The sequence below is a fragment of the Lynx rufus genome, unplaced genomic scaffold, assembly GCF_022079265.1.
Source record: "Lynx rufus isolate CCGP_SWC_20201006 ecotype Redwood Valley unplaced genomic scaffold, mLynRuf1.p SCAF_15, whole genome shotgun sequence".
In the NCBI taxonomy this organism is placed as follows: Eukaryota; Metazoa; Chordata; class Mammalia; order Carnivora; family Felidae; genus Lynx; species Lynx rufus.
In genome coordinates, this window is record NW_025814829.1 from 22,612,863 (window position 1) to 22,634,699 (window position 21,837).

The 21,837-nt window shown below is 39.1% G+C and overlaps 1 protein-coding gene across 2 annotated transcripts in view; it reads right to left on the reverse strand.

The window, feature by feature from the left end:
- PPP1R12B (protein phosphatase 1 regulatory subunit 12B) overlaps positions 1-21,837 on the reverse strand; it is a 126,257-nt gene that overhangs the window by 39,911 nt on the left and 64,509 nt on the right. Inside the window, exon 1 of one of the 2 annotated variants that reach the window (XM_047076678.1) lies at positions 6,735-6,990. The exons of the other annotated variant lie outside the window; for it this stretch is intronic. Within the exon in view, the coding sequence (XP_046932634.1) occupies positions 6,735-6,836 (102 nt within the window). The 5' untranslated portion in view covers positions 6,837-6,990. Of the gene's footprint in view, positions 1-6,734; positions 6,991-21,837 lie in introns of those variants that run through there. 2 annotated transcript variants of the gene reach the window in all.

Sequence of the window (21,837 nt, forward strand, 5' to 3'; positions counted from 1 at the left end):
TAACCGAATAGGAAAAACCATGGGAAGCCACACACCTCTATCTGCTTGTTGTTACTACCTACACCGCCAGCCCCAAGGTATTATCCTCAGCTTTTTCCTTATGCTACATCTACTTCTTAGACAAGCTCACCACTCCCATGGCTTAATCATAAATATCAATGTTTTCAGCCCATAATATTCTCCTGAGGGTTAGACCAATAACTTCCTAGATATCACTATCTAAATGTTCCAAAGTACCTCTAATTCAACATATCCAAAAGTGAAATCGTTTCTCCACCTCACACCTTTTTTTCCCTCCCGCATATGCCAACTAAGTTTTGTCATGCCATCTTCTAAAGAGTCATCTAAACCAGAGACCTGGGAGTCATCCTTGATTCTGCCTCTCCAGGCTCATCCTTACCCCCATTTTATTAATCCCCAACTCTTGTCAGTTCTGCCTTCTAAAGAGCTGAATGCTTCTCTGTACTGCCTGAAGAATGTCTCTGTTCAGGACCTTATCATTTCTCAACTGGAGTACAGCATTTGGGGCAACTGACTTAACCCCCAGGCCCTGCCTCTATAATCTAGCCTCCATAGATGCCAGAAATCTCCCTCAAATAAGCAACTGATCACAGCAATTTTACTTCAGCTTTTCAATCCTTTATCTACAGGATAACTCCCCAAATCCTTAGAGTGACATACAAGAACACATATGACATGGCCCCTGCTATGTCTCCAACTTCATTTCCTATTATACTCCTAAACATATCTTTTGTTCTAGCCACATTGATCTGCAGCTCAAAATAATTCTATACTTTCTCATATATTTTTTCCACTTTTGTAATGCAATTTCCTTCTTTTTTAACCACCAAGCCTCTACTGTTCTTTAAACATCAGCTTAATGTATTTACCACTTGACTGACCTCCTAAGACAAAAACACCCTGTACTTAATTTTTGTTTTTATCTCCCCAATTAGACTGTAGGGGACTATAAATTTCATTTCTGAATCCCAGTGTCCAGTATACAGCCTATTGCATAGCAGATGCTCATGAAATGTTAATTGTGGGATGATTCAAAATAAAGTAGCTGGCCTTGATAAACATTTATCATGGAACAAGAAGACTGGAGGGCCAAGGGTAGAACGGGGTTTGCATCTCTGTGTTGTCACATGGAAATTCCAGGAAAGGAACCAATACCTTCAAAACTCCCTGTCTTTCTGGTCGAGAAACCATGACTTCAGATGCCACCTCATCCAGCTTTATGTAGAACATGGGTTAACTACTCTACTGTTTATCCAAGATTCCAGATAGGGAAACTGCTTTTGTTTTTATGGGTTCTACCACTCTTGCATAGAAGATTCCTTGGTTACAGAATTACTGCGTTGATTTTTCTTGAGTGGAATTTAAAAAAAAGAAAAAAAAAAGAAATGAAACAGATACACTAGTGGTTTTAATGAGAAAGAGAAAAAATGGTTAACAGATTGCATCCTTAATAGCCTTATTCACCCAGACAAACGTTTCTCATTCTATGACAATGGATTATAAAGTAAAAATGAATTCTGGATTGGTAGTGCCCAGATGCAGTATGAGAGGTAGAAAGGATAAGATAATAAATACACTAGGGGTGCCAGGGTGGCTCAGCTGGTTAAGTGGCAACTCTTGATTTCGGCTCAGGTCACGATCTCACGGTTCGTGGGTTTGAGCCCCGCATCGGGTGCTGTGCTCACAGCATGGAGCCTGCTTCAGATCCTCTGTCTACCTCTCTCTCTTTTTCAAAAATAAATAAATGTTAAAAATATTTTTTAAGAGATAATACATACACTAAAGAACTGTTTGGTGTTTGCCACAGGAGAGCAGAAAGGACATGCAAAGAATGACTATCAATGCTGACAGTCTGGAAGGCTAAGACGCAGAATGGAGCCTGTTAACCCGAGTGGCCACATAGACAAGGTCTCGGGAAAGCAGCAATCCTTCAACACTCACTTGTTTATCAAATGTTCTCTGATTAGTTTGTAGAGCTGGTTATAAAACAAGTTGGTTAGTTGTTCTTTTTATTTATATTAGTGGCTGGAGTGAAAAACATTATGTAAAATCTTTGTATGATTTTCAGTTGAGATATAAATCCTGAAGGAGTAGCAATCCAGATTAAATAGGAAAATGCTACTGATTTTGTTTTATAGATACAGGTCCAATCCTATTATCGTAAATACCAACCAATTCAAGAAAATCTGTCTAATTAAAAGATTCCCAGGTTTCAGCTGATGACCTACTTATTTCAAGATGATTCAATATAATAAATATCAACTAAGCAATACAATTTGGACATTCTTTAGTATTGTTATCTTTGGATAGGCCTGTATTAAAAAATATTTTGTTAAATTAGCAAATAATTTGAGAGTATTGACCAATGATTACCTGGCTCTTGCTTTCAAGTTGATTTAAAACTGCTAAACCATCTAAATTGATTAATTTCTAAGTTAAAAGAATTTATATACTTGAGACCCAATAATATAAACAGTGATTAAAAACCATGAGCCAGAGGGGCACCTGCGTGGCTCAGTCAGTTAAGCATCAGACTTTGGCTCAGGTCATGATTTCACAGTTTGTGGGTTCGAGCCCTGCATTGGGCTCTGTGCTAACAGCTCAGAGCCTGGAACCTGCTTCTAATTCTGTGTCTCCCTCTCTCTCTGCCCCTACCCCACTCACGCTCTCTCTCCCCAAAATAAATAAACATTTATAAAAAAATTAAGAAAAAAACCCCATGAACTAGAGGTGTCTAACATATTTACAGTTCAGAATTATTTTTTTTTAATGTTGGAAAATTACATCAAAAGGAAGCTTTTCTACTAATTGTGTTAACCTGGCACATCAGGTGGTTGCTTCAGAGTATGAGAACAGAAGCTAAGCCTTCAAACTCTCGTAAATAAATACCTGGTGTGGTTTCTATTAGAAATCTGAATGAACCTGGAAGTTGTTCTGCTTTCCCTGAGCAAGAAAATCAGAGATGAGTAGATCCGTTACTCAGGGAGCTCCCCACATTTTAGAGACAAAAGAGATGTTGAACTAGAGTGAACCTAGTGTGGAAGCCAAAAGACTTGTTAAACAAAGTTATTTCACTACCCACGGTCAACAGAGACCAAAACCGCAATATTAGGAGCCTACCACTTAGAAGAGCCATTTTAGTGGAGGATGGGGGCGGGGGGGGGGGGGGTTGGGGATACTAAAAGAATAAATGATGGATATTTTCTTTATGGGAAAAGAGGTATGTATTTTTAAAAACCATGTTTAACAGTGCGATTTTGTGTTCAGAGAATGAAAAATACTATTTTTGAAATACGAACCAGAGAAAGTAAACAAAATCTTAGCTGGCAAGACACATACTACCTTCCATATATAAGTGATTTTTTATTAGGGAGGATACTAGTTGTACAACCTCTAGGCAAGCATTAGAGTTTTATACTATTAAAAAGGGTCCTAGGGGCACCTGAGTGGCTCAGTCGGTTAAGCGTCTGACTCTTGGTTTCGGCTCAGGTCATGATCTCATGATTTGTGAGTTTGAGCCCTGCATTGGGCTCTGCACTGACAGTGCGAAGTCTGCTTGGGATTCTCTCTCTCCCCACTCTCTCTGCCCCTACCCCAATTGCGCACTCTCTCTCTCAAAATAAACTTAAAAAAAAAAAAAAAAAGAAAACGATCCTAGCTTACTGAGTACAGAAACACTGAATTACATAATGTGAAAAGTATCAGAAGCTTCTGAGAGTTTAAAAGTAAAGGTAGGTAAGATCAAGTTTTCTAGTACTGACAAATCATCCTACTATTTGTTTTCTCAAGTTACAAATAATACCTGTTTGAGTTGCAGTTTATAGTTTGCCCATCATGCTTCTTGAACATTTGACTAAGAGAAAGGTGTCCAAAATACTCTTCCCGTGTGAATAGCCACTCTTTAAGTTTCCTTTGAGGGCATTTTCCTTATATGGAAGCACTTAATATTTAGCCTCTTTAACAACAGTTAAGAAAAAACCATAAATATTTATACACTGGCTCAAGATTTCAATGTTTGTCTTGAAGAATGTTGGCTCCAGAGGCTACACCTCTTTGTGCAATTTCTAGCAAAAAACCGAAAGTGCACAAGTGAAGTTTGAGGGGAGTGAGAGTTGTTCTGATCTTAACTCTGAAATGTGCACAGACATTTCCCAGTCTCTTTAGTCAAGCATTTCTGCCTCTGAGAGAAATATGAAGACCTGTAGCCCACACGGTCTCAGGCTCTGTGGGGTCCGTCGTTCATAGGCTCTAGGATTTGAGAATCAGGTGTGGGAGATTCAGGATAGTCTGTCAATTCCCTCCCTTGGTCTGTAGCTGCTGCCTGCCTCCTTCCTGCAATTTGTTTCCTGGGTCCTCATTATGCCTGAATTTTGGATTCCCACAGCTACCCACGCTTTTAACTGTCATCTGTGACCCTAGCATGTCCTTAACCTTCAAGTACATTTGATATGTAATCCAGTGTTGTGGATAAATATGGGTTTTGAAGCCAGAGAGACTGGGCTCTACTGCTTGTTGCTGGCTGACTGATGTGGGTAAGCGGATTTTCTTCCATGTATCTCAGTTTCCTCAGACATAAAATGGTCACAGCAACACCCACCTTTCAGGGTGACTGAGGATTAAATGAGGTAAGGAAAATGAAGTGGCCGTCAGTTAAGTAACCAGGCATCAGAAGGCATATGAGCCCAACATCACCACCACAACACTAGGTGTTAAAGAGCACCACGTACTGAGTTAAGAGGGGGGATGGTCATAGTATCCAAAACCAGTTTGTAAGCAGCACCCCAACTAGTCAGTACATGAGAGGAAACTAGGCTACAGGGGAATCGTAGGAGATAAATCTTAGTTTTATAGCCCGTTCAGAGTGTCAACAGCCTCCAAATTAGTCTCACATACCTTTCACTCTCTCAGACAGTAAAGACACCAGCAACGTAATGGAACATGAATGATATGCGAAAACCAACACTCTCTATAGTACAGCCTCAGGCCATGTGGACCTGGAAGTTGGTTACAGTAAGCAGATGCTATTATGGGAATCCACAGCTGCTGACCACTACAATTGGGAAGTAGTCTCTTATTAAGGCCATTCACATTTTGGTTTCCTGTAATCCAAATTTTCAATTTCTCTCCCACTGTGACCTCTGTCTAAAAAGTCAGGGATGGGGGGGATGGTGGAAGGAGGGTGGAAAGGGTGGATGGCAGCTCTCAGGACCGAGACAAGAAGAAAACACTGTTTAACTGTAAAGAAGAAATGCACTCAAACAGGGAAAAAAGGGGAGGGGTGTCACCAGACAGATTTTGTTGAATGTTCGCGAGCCATCTCATGCACTGCCCTGGGCACGCTGGTTACAGTGGTGAGAAGTGCTAACAATGGGCTCTTTACACCAAAAGGTATTGCTGATTGGGTAAGAGGGAGGGGAACAAAGGGAAACACAAACTGAAGTAAAAGCGCTCCATTTTGTGGACCTCATTTGGTAGCCACCAAAAAGTACCCAACAGCTGCCGAGGAGGAAGCATTCTGTGGCTTCTTCGAAAAGAAAGGCACGCCGTCCTAAGCGTTGAAGAAACTGTCCCCGGACTCAGCGATGGTGGCACTGGAGCCTCCTAGTCCACTCACAACAAGAACTTATGAATGAAATAGCTTTTTAACAAAATGCTGAATATCCCTAGCTGATGTCCGAGACCAACATGCCACATACCAAATTCTACTCCATGGTAATTTGCCCCATGAGAAAGACATTGAAAATGAATATAAAATAAAAGAAACACAATAGTCAATTCAGGTTTCTTGCAGATTTTTTCCCCACAGCTCCCCAAATAAGGAAGCTATGACCACCGTACTACTTACTCTGTACATATATTACAGCACAACCTTGTTCCCTAAGAAGGAGCTCTACCTTGCCCGCTACCTAATATGCCCATCAGGGTTCCCATCACTTGCTATTGGTAGCACTCCTTGCTTTTGTCAGTTTCCTACAGGGGAAGACACTGAATCAGATGTAAATCACTTGTACAGAAACATTCACTAGAGGAGAAAAAAAAAAAATCTCAAATGGATCTGCCTGGGGTATTACAAACACTTCCACACAGCTGGTTGTCAATAGCCAGGAGTCATTTAGAACTTTAGAAGCACAAAGTTTCCTGAGGGTGACTGAGAAGTAAAGACTCCAAGTATTTTTTGCTCTCTCTTTATCACTCAGTGGACACACAAAATAGGCAAAGGTATACACTCTCTCATATACACACCTACACAAATGTTCATGAGGAACTTGCCCATAACTGAAGTTTAACATCTATAGTTTCATGGCCATTTGGGAGCTTTATCTCTGGAAATGTAGTATTTGACCCACACAAAAAAACAAACAGGAAACGGAGCAATTAAAAACAGCCACAGAAATTAAGAAACGCCTGTAGGATATAGTGACAAGGACTCTAAAATCGTACTGTTAGGCAGCTTACAACTGACAGTTAAAAGCTAAAATACAGAAACCGTAGTCTGGCATATTTAAGTCTGCTTTTACTTAAGACTACAGTAAGTATTATGAACCACAACCTCTTGCAGAAAAGCTCACAGGGTCTTTACTTGCAATTTTTTTCTCCTCTACTGATTCCCATATGCTCTGAAATGCCTTTGCTCTAAACCTAACTCCCCAAGTTACATATACGTTTTCCATCTCTGACCCAACTAAGAACATACGTAAATAAAAACTGCTTACTCGGAGCGTCTTGGCAGTCGGGGAGGGAGATGCTGGGGGAGAATCAGACTGAGACTTCCTATTCCGAGTGAATTCTTTACTTCGGGCATATAAAGAGGACATGATTCCTCAGGATGTAGACAGACACTCAACCACTGGATTCTTCACACAAAGCTGAGAAAGTGCCCCTGCAGGTTACCCTCACAGAATCTCTCCTTTTAGTTGATGCAAGAAGACTTTGGATAGAACTAAATAAAGGATAAAAGCCACCCTGTAAATTATAGTCTTGCGCTCTAAGCCAGTCCACAGTGAAACAGAGTCTGAGAGGCGTGCTCCATCAATATTTTCAGTTCAGCTTCAACCACAAGTGTCCAGGACTTGTAGCTTACGGTGAGGGTGCTGTGCTGAGCCACACCTTTTATGTCTAGATTGAGTCCTTGATTCTCCCAAAAGGACACTTCTTATTGAGACTTGCTCCCCAGTAAAACCTGAGTCTAGGTTCCCGATGACACCAGATTAAATCCCAGAGGAAAGATGACCTTGGATCCTGTCGGAGACGAGCCTGGGACGAACTACCATCGCTTTATCCAGAGGGAAGAAATAGAAATCCTCTGGAAATCATGCCGTCTTTCCTTAGCTGGACTCCACTGGGCTGGAAGGGGTTTAGAACTGCTGTGATAAATTCAGGTTAAACAACTCAAAAAAACCCCCCAAAAACAAAAAAAACTACAAATAAGGAACCAAGAGTTTATGAGAAGGAAGCCGTCTGAGGAAGTCAAGTTTCCCTGAGTCCTCCCAGACGAAGCTGCTTTTACATATAAACACTCACAGTCATACACACATCTTTTCCCCTCCCCTCTTCTATTTTCTGACATTCCAAATCCCTATTCGCTCAGCGAGGAATGCTGGAGAAGAGCCAAGGGCAAAGATTCACTTTCAACTCAGAATTCGGGTTGCCACTTGCAGGAAGAAAAGAAAGCCTGCCAGCTTCTAGGAATAAAGGGAGGCTCTTTGGGGACATGCTCAGGGGCAAAGCCCACCAACCTTCTGGTATCCACTGCTTCGGCGGGAGTAAGCAGCACGTTCAACGGCGGACTTCTCTGAACAGTTTGCTAAATATCAGATGGGGACTTTTCAACTTCTGGATCTCTTAAGTAACAAAGCCCTGACAGACACATCAGTCAAAGCACCTTCAGGCCCTTTGTTTCCATTTTAATGACCTGTCGTTCTTGCCGCACCACAAGGAAGCCCAGCAAACTGAAACTTTGGCCCACTGCAAAGGAAGCTCTCTGTATATTGCAGACTTTAATGGCTGAGTCTCTAAGTATACAGCTTACCAGAGTTTTCTGAAACACCGTAATCAGGGAAGACCAAATGGGAAAGGGGTTACAGGTAAGGGAAAAGAAAGGGTCAGAAATGAAGAGGGAAAACAGAGACAGTAGCAGAAATGCAAGACCACAGGACTGAGTTACCCACAGGGAAAATTAAGAGTTAAAAAGAAAGGAATTTATTTGCTTGGTGTTGAAGGTTTTTGGATTTGGCCTTGAAACATCTCAAATTTAATCTTTTGCACTCTGTTGTCATCACTACCCTATCCAACATTTCTAGGCCAAATGCTTTCTAAGCCAATGGGTTTATCCCCAAAGTAACAACTCACTTCTCTCTGGGCTCTTGGAAACTCTATCCTGCTCTCCCTTTTCCTACGTGAAATTTATACTTTTTCCTTCAAATCTTCCTAGCATGCCACTCTTTTTTCCTCTAATTATCTTGATATCTTCATTATTCTTATGACAAATTTTGTTAAATTAATGAAGGGAAGTGATCAGCTATTTGGGGGTTGGTCTGAGGAATACAGGTTGACAAGGGTTTATAAGAGCACCTGGGCGGCTCAGTTGCTTGAATGTCCTACTCTTGATTTTGGCTTCGGTCATGGTCCCAGGGTGGTGGGAGTGAGCACTGTATTGGGCTCAGTGCTAGGCATGGTGCCTGCTTGGGATTCTCTCTCTCTTTCCCTTTGCCCCTCTCCCTAACTCATGTACTCTCTCTAAAATAAAATAAAATAAAATAAAATAAAATAAAATAAAATAAAATAAAATAAAATAAAATAGGCTTTAATTCATTCCCAATCTAAAAAACTTAAGACTGATCAATTCCACCACAAACCAGATTATACTGTGTCTGAAAGGCCAGTTATTTTGGGAATTCAGATCTATGAATCTTACGTTTTAGATCCTACTTATACAGTTAATCTCATCTGATAAGAATGAGTTTTTCTCTATTAGATCTCTTCACCTAGAAAAGAAATATTGATGTAAATCTAAATAGTAACATTCCCACAGCAAGCATGATTGTCTAGGGAAGGATTAAGGAGGGATACTTTTTCACTATCTAGAATGAAACCTACCAGGTTACATTATTCCTCAAAGAAATGGCAAGAACAAGTCTGATCAGTTTCCTGACATGTTTCTGTAGGTTTATACAATGATTTCATTTCTCATTGGCAACTGAAGAGAAAATGTAAAAGCCTGTTACTCCCAATTATTATTCCTGTCTCTTTTCACTTCTATCTTACATCTAATTCTAGGCAGTACTAACAATGGTAAACTCTCTTATATTTTAAAGTGTTTTAACATACATTATCTCACTTGATCCTCTCAATGCTGACAGGCAGTAACCTGGTCTAGTTAGGAGATTGGCTTTATATAGGGGAGTTGAGCCAATAAACATATTGAGGGTAATGGGACCTAGATTTCTCAATCTTGGAGAAGGAAGGTATAAATAAGAAAAAAGGTAAAGCTAGAATAAACCTTGTGATGATATGCAGGATTGAAGGTATCAGTGTGAACCAGTGATTTTCAATATATGCCGACATAAGTAACTAGAGATGTAAGTGTGTGTGTGTGTATGTGTGTGTGTGTGCGCGCGCGCGTGTGTCTAAGTGAATGCATCTATACGTGTATTTCCTAGCTCTCTCCACTGCGAGATGGGGGAAGAGCAACACTCCAGTAGCATTTCACACACCTAGTGCCCAGATCATCGTTTCCACATGTACTCTCCAATAAAAGGAACACGGCTCCCTGAGAAATGGCTAATTCCAGAGCTGGGGCAGGGAAAGAAAATGAGCCTGGGTCTCTTATGTCAGAAAATAAGGAAGCACTTTAACAATAATGGGAACATAACAAAAGGACATGGAGACCTGCTTAAAAAGCCAACTTGAGATAAACTGAGCATCAAAATAAATAATGACAGTGAAAAGTTATAACCCACTGAACAAAAAAGGAGTCCGTGAACACACATTAATATAAATAAATGAGGAGAGAAAGTTCTTCCTTACAATAGAATACCTAATAATAATGTAAAGGAGTAATGAAATTAAAAAAAAAATCACCATTTGGCAAACACCAATGTAAAGTCAATCCAAGGAAGGAACATTAGTGGATACCAAAGCTAGTAGGTTAAAACAGGATGAGGAACTGGATTTTACATAATCTCAAAGTATCGCCTATTAATCACAAAAGTGGAAAAGGGAGATGTACTGTGGAGAAACCTAGCAGACACCATCTTACTCAAGTGGCCAAAGGTCAACACTACCAGTAGTGGGGCAGATTGTTAGGGCATAATGAAAAGCAAAGGACTGCTTCTGTAACATTGTCGTAGAAAATGCATAAATTGGGTCTACTTAAGAGGAAACACTGGGCCCAAACTGAGGGACATACTTGACAGGCCTGTCATCTTAAAAATATCAAGGTCATGAAAAGCAAGGAAAGACTGACTAAAGAGACATGAGAATCAGGTCTAATGTGTGATCCCGTATTGGATCCTTCTGCTACAAAGAACATTATTGGGACAACCTGGTAAAAACTGAATGTGGTCTCTGGGTGAAGGATATACCAGAGTTCTCTGTACTATTCTTAAAATATTTGAAATTGTTTCAAAATAAGAAGTTAAAAAAAAAACAACCCAGTTCTTTCATACTACAAGGGTGGGAAATGGGCCAAATGAGATAACTTCTTTTAACCCCAGAGAACTTTTGAAAGACAGTCTCTCATTACAGATATAATTAAGATGGTGTTCACCAAAGAACTGCGTTTATTAATGGCAGTAAGCAATCACTTGGGCTAAACACATAATGACTATGAACTAAGATTCATTAGATGGCCATGAATCAATTTCGTGGTTCACAATCAGATCAATAGAACGTGAAACAGAACAGCAAATATGATAGCACATGACACAGAATAGAGTAAGGGAAGGCTTTCATGGAACCGTTGTTTTAGTTAGGCATAATACGTTTATAAGCATACTGGGTCACAGTGTAAAATGCATTTCTTTTTTTTTTTTAACTGTTTATTTATTTTTGAGAGACAGAGACGGGGGGGGGGGAGAGAGAGAGAGAGGCAGAGAGAAAGGGGGACAGAGGATCCAAAGCAGGCTCTGTGCTGACAATGGAGAGTCTGATGTGGGGCTCGAACTCTCAAAATATGAGATCATGACCTAAGCCAAAGTCGGACACTTAACCAAATGAGCCACCCAGACACCCCTAAAATGCATTTCTTATTGTGGGTCATGGTCAAAAAAGTTTGAAAGTCAAGAACAAAGAGCTAGTACAAGTCCTTTGGTGGTGAGAAGAGAAAGAACAGTTTCTACTCTGGCATGACAGGAGGAGAATTATCTCATCCTTGAGTTATCAAACTGGCAAAGGATAGGTGCTTTGAACTAAATTTGACCCAGTATTACACTGCTTCATCAGTAAAATCTGAAAACGCTATAAAAAGTCATTACTTATTCTGCAAAATTTGGGATCTGGTGGACAAAAACCAGACAGAATGATTTTGTTATGGTTGATACAATTCCCAGAAGCATCTCTAGTGTCAGACTGTCAGACTTTCACCACACAAATATTCAGACTACTCAAATGCACCCTGCAAATCCTCTGTGTGTTCTATGGCATGACTGGAGAGTCCTTGAATGTCACTGAAGGGCTTTCACTAGAGGAACCACTATACTCCTGACTATCAGGTCAAAAAAGCATGTTTGTAATTCCAACTCTTTCTTCCTAGTTGAAGAATATGGTTTCCCCCCTTTCCCCAATAAACTGATAATTCAAGATCAATCAACAGTGTTTATTACAACATGAAGGGGGAGACCGTAGTTAGAATTTGTAAGCATATTACACTTTGGGTATCAAACATGGCATTAGTACTAAGTTCACAGAAAAAAACATTTTATTCTGCTTGCTGTATTTGCTATTCAACTGACACCGGTAGCCTGCAAAAGGGTCCTGATATTTATCCAGGATAGATAAAGTAATTAAAAATATTTCTTTAAAAACTTCATCTTGGGGCACCTGGATGGCTCAGTCGGTTGAGCGTCCGACTTCGGCTCAGGTCATGATCTCGCACTCCGTGGGTTCAAGCCCTGCATCGGGCTCTGTGCTGACAGCTCGGAGCCTGGAGCCTGCTTCGGATTCTGTGTCTCCCTCTCTCTCTGGCCCTCCCCCCGTTCATGCTCTGTCTCTCTCTCTGTCTCAAAAGTAAATGAATGTTAAAAATAAATAAATAAAAAAAAAACAACTTCATCTGGTAAAGATTTTGAGTAGGGCAAGGATTAAGAGTATAGAAGGTCAGACAGAATGTGAAAGCACAGGTAAAACAATAGCCAGCTAGAAAGAACATCATTTGCTCTTTGGCTCTGAGCCAAACTAAGTTTTAAAACTTTCTGAGGGTAGAGCATACAAATATAAATGGGTGTGCAGTGGAAGGGGGTAGATATACCCGCAAAATGGTATATTAACTATGAACAACTTCTAGAAGTAAACCTCATAATTCTATTAGATTGTAAAACCCGGAGGCTTTATATTATCATTCTGCAAGTCATGCAAAATCTAATTTCTTGGAATTAGTTACATTTAAAATTAAAATGATCTCAGAGTGGTTTCCCAATCTCAAATGTTCCCTATCTATATTTTTCAAGTTCTTTTGTTACAAAAAAGAAAACAGGACAACAGAATAAAGTTCTGAAGTGCTTCTGGCTAAGAGATCATAAAAGACCCTCTCCATTAGCACTTGTGAATGTCAGAATCGAGTCCAAACTATGAGATGGGTAAGTCAATAAGTAAATGTTGTATGACTGTAGCCAGAAACTTCAGCCCTAGACTTTTCTGATGGGGCCCCAAACATGAAACTCAATCATCTAGAACTGCAATTCTAAAATTCTATTTTTGGCATAATGCCAAAAGAATCTTTACCAACACCCATTTCATCAGATATAGCAAAAGTATAGGAAAGTTCTTCTTGGAAAGTAAGTATGGCTTCCAAACCACAAGGTCTTTAAAGCCTAAAGGAGATTGTTAAATTGGCAGACATTACCTAGTCTTTCAAAAATTCTTATGCTGCTTCCTGCAAATCAAATTTTTTGGTAGCTTAGTTTAAAACTTCTGAGTAGTCACAATACACAGTATTTTAGTTCAGATTTCGGAAAGAAAGTAATGAGTCAAATATGACAATTAAGAAGTATAAGTAGTTTAAGATCCCTGTGCCTCCTTTTGGAACTAAGAGTTTGAAACAGAGCAATAATTTTCAGTCCCATTTATGAATATAAGTGCCAAAGAAAATACTTTTATTTTCAATCATCAATTGACACTTTTCTTACATCAATCCATCTAACCCTATTAAGTACTTACTCCATGCAACATACTATTAGGGTTATATAAAATTCTTTAAGACATGATTACTATCTTCAAAGAGATTACAGGATATCTCAAGATTTATATAACTGCAAAGCGAGGGCTCCATACTGCTAAAATTAACAACACTACAATCATCTCACACCAGTCAGAATGGCTATTATAAAAAAATACAAGAAATAACAAGTGTTGGCGAGAATGTGAAGAAAAGGGAACCCTCGTGCACTGTTGGTGGGAATGTAAATTGGTACAGCCACTATGGAAAACAGTATGGAGGTTCCTCAAAAACTTAAAAGCAAAAATGCCATATAATCCAGTAATTCCATTGATGTAACTCATGGAAAGAAAATGAAAACACTATTTTAAAAAGATATATGCACCCCTGTGTTTATTGTAGCATTACTTACAATAGCCAAGATATGGAGGCAACCTAAGTGTCCATAGAGAGATGAATGCATACAGAAGTGGGGTATGTATATACAATGGAATATTACTCAGCCATAAAAAAGAATGAACTGTTGTCATTTGTGATAACATGGACAGACCTAGAGGGTACTATGCAAAGTGAATTAAGTCAGAGAAAGAGAAATACCATACGATTTCACTTACATGTGGAATCTAAAAAAACAAAACAGGGCACCTGGGTGTCTCAGTCAGTTGAGCATCTGACTTCAGCTCAGGTCGTGATCTCATGCTTTGTGAGTTCAAGCCCCATCTCAGGCTTTGAGCTGATAGCACGGAGCCTGCTTTAGATTCTCTGCCTCCCTCTTTCTGTGTTCCTCCTCTGCTAGCACTCTTTCTCAAAAATAAGCATAATAAAATAAAATAAAACAAAATAAAGTAAAATAAAATAAAATAAAATAAAATAAAATAAAATAAAATAAAATAAAACAAAACAAAACAGAAACAGATTCATAAACACAGAGAACAAGCTGGTGGTTGCCAGGAGAGAGAGTGGTAGAGGGATAGGCAAAACAGGTGAGGGAGGTTAAGAGGCACAAACTTCCAGTTATAAACTAAATCACAGAGATGAAAAGTCCAGTCGAGGGAACACAGTCAATAATGCCATATTAACCTTGTGTGGTGATCGGTGGGGACCATACTTCCTCTGGTGAGCACAGCATAATGTACAGAATTGTCAAGCCACTGTGCCGCACACTTGAAACCCATATAACATGGTATGCCAACTATACTTCAATTAAAGAAAAAAGAATTATAAGCACAAAAAACAAACAAACAAAAAACCCAGTCAAGCCATACTCTTCCATACGTTCTTAAGTAATCTCTAATTTCATACTGAACAAATAAGGTGCTTTTAAAGGAGACCACCAATAGCTCACAGCCAAGTCTGAAGAACAGAGTGCAGAAGAGCTGCATTTACCATTCCATGTATTTATACTGTGGTTTTTATTACTGGCACCTAGAGGAGCCACACGCATTATTTGAGGGATAAAGGGCGTATGTGAGAAGTTCTGAAGAGAACAGGAAGTTCTTTGTCACGTGACTCCTTTGTCCTTCCATTTTTCCATCTTAATCCTCATTTTTAATTTATATGTTACGAAAATCTTCCCCCTTCTTGGGGGGTAGGGAAGATCAATGATGTGAACTCATGTTTAATGATTTCTCCTGTGTAGATGATTCTGAGTGAGGTAGAAATACTAGGGATTTTACCACAAAATGAGTCTCAACTTCTCCTTTGAAATGAATCATTCTAGAGTGAAGTATCAGCCTTATTCCAATATACGGAAATAAAGAGCAGAAAGAAGCCATGCAATTCTTTCCACCTAATAGAGGGCTTCTGACATGTGTTCTTTATGAAAAAGCAATAAAAGCTAAAAAATCAGACCAACAAAACACATTCACTGAAAACTCTGGTGGGTCGCTTAGGGGTGAGGGAAAGAGACAGTGCCATTTTCAGGTACAAGGCAGTAACACAGAAGCAAAGTAAGATAAGACCCACAAGTTGCTGAGCATGAAGTTCACTAATTTTTATTAGTCTACAAAACATTCCCCATCTTGCCCTTATATACTTAAATAATATGCCAGTATTATAAAAGTTTAAATCTCAGAAACTCACTTAAGGATAAGGGATTATATAGGCCCTTTGAGAAACCTGTCCCAGAATTGGTTTATAGGTTTAGTGTTTTGCAACGAAATTTAAACTGAGCAACGACTAAAAAAAAAAGGTGAACAGAAGTGAAAAGCTACCTCCTTTTTATGTAATAACTTATGCAGCTTTTCCTCCACTCACACTTTCTTTCTAGGCCTCACCAGATACAAACAGCCAAAAGTAAAGATAGAGGGGGCAACTCAGAAGCTGAGCTGAGGTTTTCTTTCCCTTTTTTTTTTTTTTAAGTTTATTTATTTATTTTGAGGGAGAGAGGGCATGTGCCCATAAATGCACAAGCAGGGGAGGGACAGAGAGAGAGGAGAGAGAGAGAATCAGCATGAGCCCGGAAGTGGGGCTCGATCCCACAAACCGTGAGGTCATGATCATGATCCGAGCCAAAATCAAGAGTTGGATGCTTAACTGATTGAGCCACCCAGGTGCTCCTGAGCAGAGGTTTTCAAGGGTGAAGGTGGGAGTGGGGGCAATACTGCCTCAGGGGCATTTGCAAATAATGTAAGGACGATGGTTCTCACAAAGACTGGAGGGTGCTATCAGCATTTAGCAAGCCAGGATCAGGGACACTGCATGTCCTACAACACTCTAGGCAGAGTGTCATCATTATGATGAAGTAATTACTCTGCTAAAATGCTCATAGGGCTCTGATGAGAAAAAATGCTGCAAATGATCAAGAGCACTAACAGAGCAAATTACATCTTTTTTGATTAGCTTAGAAGTAGCCCAAAGGGCTTTATAGGTTACATGGCTGGTTAAACACTGAATAAGTAGCTTATAAGAGTATGACTTATCTAAAACTTTTGTTAGAACTTACTACAACTATAGATGTTCAGGAAAGAGTTGTTTAAAAAAGTTGTTTATCTTGGGGCGCCTGGGTGGCGCAGTCGGTTAAGCGTCCGACTTCAGCCAGGTCACGATCTCGCGGTCCGTGAGTTCGAGCCCCGCGTCGGGCTCTGGGCTGATGGCTCAGAGCCTGGAGCCTGTTTCCGATTCTGTGTCTCCCTCTCTCTCTGCCCCTCCCCCGTTCATGCTCTGTCTCTCTCTGTCCCAAAAATAAATAAACGTTGAAAAAAAAAAATTAAAAAAAAAAAAGTTGTTTATCTCAATAAGGTTGCTTTAAAAAGTCAAGGAGAAAGATGTTGAATACTACCATAGTTTTATAATACTATAAAATAATTATATTTTAGAGTATCCTTTAAAATACATTTGTTTAGTGCGTAAAGATATGTTTGATATTTATGTTGTGCTTGTAATCTGTATGTCAGGCAAAACACACTACCATCTGGTGGCATGTCTAAAACGTAGGCTCAGTATTTAGGAACAGTGAGCTTCTTGATAGTGAAACCTATACTTAAAGGTATAAAATCAGAGAACCATCATAAGCTGTGAGTAGTAGAAGCCTATAAAAATAAATTACAAACATAAAGGTTCAGAAAGTCTACTTTAAGTTCAAGTGTTTTAACTATCATCAGCCTGATTTAGTTACTTTTTAATATTTTGGTAATTTTCTTTAAAGCCTATAAATTTGGCTGAATGCTCCATCGGGTGGTAAGAAAAGGAAAAATATTTCCCATTACTTGTAGTTGGCAGAGTTTTAAGGAAGAAGGCCACTACTGTACTAAGAAAAGCAATCTATGTATGGATCATGTAGAAGTTTTAATTCTTCAGCTACTTTTCCTAATTGTGAATTTATAGTTGGTTCAGAAATAAAGTCTACTCCATTCATCTAAGTTTACTGAGAACCCTCCTTCCTTAGCATTAAAAATGTAGTTACAAACTCAACACTTAATTTTCTTATTTTTTAAAAAGTTTACTTATTTTGAGAGAAAGGAAGAGAGGAGGAGGAGGAGGAGGAGAGAGAGAGAGAGAGCGCGAGCGCGAGCATGCATGAGCAGGGGAGGGGAAGAGAGGGAGGTAGAGAGAATCCCAAGCAGGCACTGCACTGTCAGCCTGGAGCCTGATGCAGGGCTTGAACTCACCAACCCATGAGATCATGACCAGAGCTGAAACCAGGAGTTGGATGCTTAATCAACTGAGCAACCCAGGTGCCACAACATCTAATTTTTTTATAATAGTACAAGTCCCAGAAAAGTACATAAACGAACATTCCTAGTCTACGATGAACTGGTATACACACTTTCTGCTTTGCAGATGCTGTTGACATATACAGTGTAAATGTTTGTCCATATGCTTTAGGAGTTGTCTATATACCATCTATATATGCTTTATGTCCATGCTCTCAGTTAAAAATACTTCAAGATAGTTGAAAATGGAAGATGCCATTGAACTGCTAGGTTTAGTTTTTAATGCTCTCATTTCTCTTTTGCTCAAATTATTTTCTTCTGTGCCAACTGAATCCTCTCAATATCAAAATTTTTCCTTTTTCTGCCTCTCTCATTTCCACTGGACATAAGTTTGCCCCTTCACTAGAGTTCTGCCAAAGGAAGTTTAAGCTTTCGTGCAGGCTAAACAGAACAGCTATAACTCTGAAGACGACATAAAAGTTTCTCCCTGTGCCTAAGATACAAGAGATTTAAAAAAAAAAAAAAAGCCATTCATTACAGAGAAAAAGTTGAAAGATAAAATATATCACAGGGAGAGTACTATTTTTTGTCCAGTTAATTCTTGCCCATGGCAGGTAAAGAACAGTCTATGTGCTATTTAATAAGAAGTCCATTTCAAACTCCCACAGTATAATCTAACCAGAAACACAGCTCCTTCAGTCAGCCATGGGGGGAGGGGGGAAACAACTCCCAGGGTATGCAAGTTAATGGTCCTGTCAACCCTGTCATTCCCACATTGCAATGCCAATGTAATTACACACAAATACAATTATGCCGAGGCAAACACTGTTGCAGAGTGTAAGAGCTACATATGCATTTCTCTAAGAAACACAACTTGTGAGGCCCATGAAGCATGGCAATGTTTGTGGCAAACAGGACCAATGTGGGGATCAAATTAATTAGATTCCTGGAGTCTGCTGCTTAGTATGCAATTTGGGAAAGAACTAAGCTCCATGATGACTGACTGACTGGCATACATCGAACCACATACATATTGTTTTGTTTTAGCACAAAGGGCATATAAGAACTAATATTTGAGTGCCCTGGGCTCTGTTCTAATCAGTTTGCAAGATTCTGCATGTAATGTTACTATCTGGTTAGTTAATTTGGGTGGTGCTAATAATGTGTTATTGGAGTTAAGTTCACAGTCTCTATATGTTTAGTTAGCACATATTTAAACAAACAAAACAACAAATAAAATAACTCTTCCATACCACAGACTATTGGTGACCTGCCTATCTTACAAATACATACTACTGTTCCTAATACAGACTGAGTGGCAATATACAACACCTGTCATTAAAACTGGAATCAAAACTCCAAGAGCAAAGCGTATCTGTTTTTAACCACTCAGACGGATGATCACAAAGTCTGGTGTTCCAATCAGTGAAACTTGAACCACCTAGGTATAATTAGTTGAATGTCCTTTTTTTGTTAATTTTTAAATGTTCTGAGTATAATTGATACCCAATGTTACAACAGTTTCATGCGTACAACATAACGATTTGTTAGGTTTACACATTATGCTATGTTCACCACAAGTGCAGCTACCATTTATCCCGATACATCACTATTACAATATCATTGACTATATTCCTTATCCTGTGCCTTTTATTCCCATGATATATTCCTTCCATAACTGGAAGCTTGTATCTTCCAACACTTTCCCCTCTGGCAACCATCATCAGTTTGTTCCTAGTATTTACAGATCTGATTCTGGTTTTTGTTTTCTTACTCATTTGTTGTTGGCTTTTATTTTTTATATTCCACTTATGAGTGAAATCATATGGTATTTGTCTTTCTTTTCGGTCTGACTTATTTTACTTAGCATAATATTCTCTAGGTCCACCCATGTTGTTCCAAACGGCTCAATCTCATCTATTTCATGGCTGCATAATATTCCATCGTGTATATATACATATACATACACACACATACACCCCATATCTTCCTTATCTGTTCATCTATTGATGGACACTTAGGCTGCTTCCATGCTTTCCTTGGCTATTGTAAATAATGCTGCAATGAACATAGGAGTGCATGCATCTTTTCAAATTAATGTTTTTGTTTTCTTTGGTTAAGTACCCCAATAGTAGAATTGTTGAATCATATATTTTATTTTTAATTTTTTGAGTAACTTCCATACCGTTTTCCACAGTGGCTATACCAACTGACATTCCCATCAACAACGTATGAGGGTTCCTTTTTCTCTATATCCTTGCCAACACTTGTTATTTTGTGTGTTTTTGATTTCAGCTATTCTAACAGGTATAAGGTGATATTGTGGTTTTGATTTGCATTTCCTTGATGATTACTAATGCTGAACATCTTTTCCTTGTCTGTTGGCTATCTGTATGTCTTCTTTGGAAAAATGTCTATTCAGGTCCTCTGCCAATTTTTTGTTAAAAAAGAATTTTTTTTAATGTTTATTTTTTGAGAGAGAGAGCATGAGTGGGGTGGTAGGGGGGCACGGAGAGGGGGACAGAGGATCCAAAGCAGGCTCTGTAATGACAGCAGTGAGCCGGATGTGGAGCTCAAACCTGCAAACTGTGAGATCATGACCCAAGTCAAAGTCAGACGCTCCACCAACTGAGTCACCCAGGTGCCCAGCCCCCCTTTTTAAAATAATTTTTAAAAGTTTATTTTATATATTTTTGACAGAGAGAGAAAGAGAGAGAAAGAGCAAGGACAGAGAGAGGGAGAGAGAGAATACCAAGCAGCCTCCATGCTGTCAATGTGGAGCCCAATGTGGGGCTTGAACCCACAAACCGTGAGATCATGACCTGAGCCAAAATCTAGAGTCAGATGCTTAACCAACTGAGCCACTCAGGTGCCTCTCCTCTGCCCATTTTTAAATCTGATTGTTTCTTTTGGTGTTGGGTTGTGTAACTTCTTTACATATTTTGGATATTAAGCCCTTATTGGATATATCATTTGCAAACATCTTTTCCCATTCAGTAGGTTGTCTTTTTGTTTGGTTTGATGGTTTCCTTTGCTGTGCAAAAAGCATTTTATTTTGATGTAGTCCCAATTGTTTATTTTTACCTTTGTTTCCTCTGCCTTAGGAGACATAGCTAGGAAAATGTTATTATGGCCAATGTCAGAGAAATTACTGCCTGCAATCTCTTCTAGGACTTTTATGGTTTCAGATCTCACATTTAGGTCTTTAATGCATTTTAATTAGGCAAATATCTTTATTGTTCTAGTCCTTGGTCCTCTTCTCTTTCTATATTGTCTTCCCTCCATGTCATATAGTCTTATGGCTTTCCACTATGTCATATAGTCTTATGGCTTTAAATACCATCTAAATGCTCCAAAGATGCAAAAAAGATGCAAAAGGTCTGTCAATTTTTCCAGTTGGATATCTAATAGATATCTTAAACTTAACATACCTAAAACTGGATTCCTGATTTTCCTCCCCAACCTTCGTCATCTGCAGATTGCCCATGTCAATTGATAGCAACTGTATCTTTCCAATTGCTCAGACCAATAGACTTTGGGGTCATCTTTCCCTCACACCTCACATATTCAGAATCTTATCAACTCTCAGAACCTCCACCACTGCCACATGATCCAAGCTCCCATTATCTCTTGCCTGGATTACTTTAATAGTTCCCCAGCTCATAAACTTGTCTCAAGTCAAATCTCAATGCAGCAGCTACAATGATTCTTTATACACACACACACACACACACACACACACACACTATATATAGTATAGTATATATATATAGTATATACTATAGTATATATCTAGTATATAGTATATATAATATATATATATAAATATTTTTATATATGTATATATTTATATACTTATATATTATATATTTTTAAATTCTATAAACTTAGTGATTCATCACTTACCTATAACACCCAGTACTCATCCCAACAAGTGACCTCCTTAATGCCCATCACCTATTTAGCCCACTCCCCCCAACTCCCCTCCCGCAACCCTCAGTTTGTTCTCTGTATTTCAGCATTTCTTATGGTTTGCCTCCCTCTCTGTTTTTTTATTATAAATTTTTTAAAATTTATTTTGGGAGTGAGAAGAGATAGAGTGCTAGCAGGTGTGCATGAGTGCACACAAGTAGGGGAGGGGCAGAGAGGCAGAAGGAGAGAAAATCTCAAGCAGTCTCTGCACTGCCAATGTGGAGCCTTACATGTGGATTGAACCCACGAACCACGAGATCATGACCTGAGCTGAAGTTGGATGCTTAACTGACTGAGCTACGAGGTGTACCCCACCTC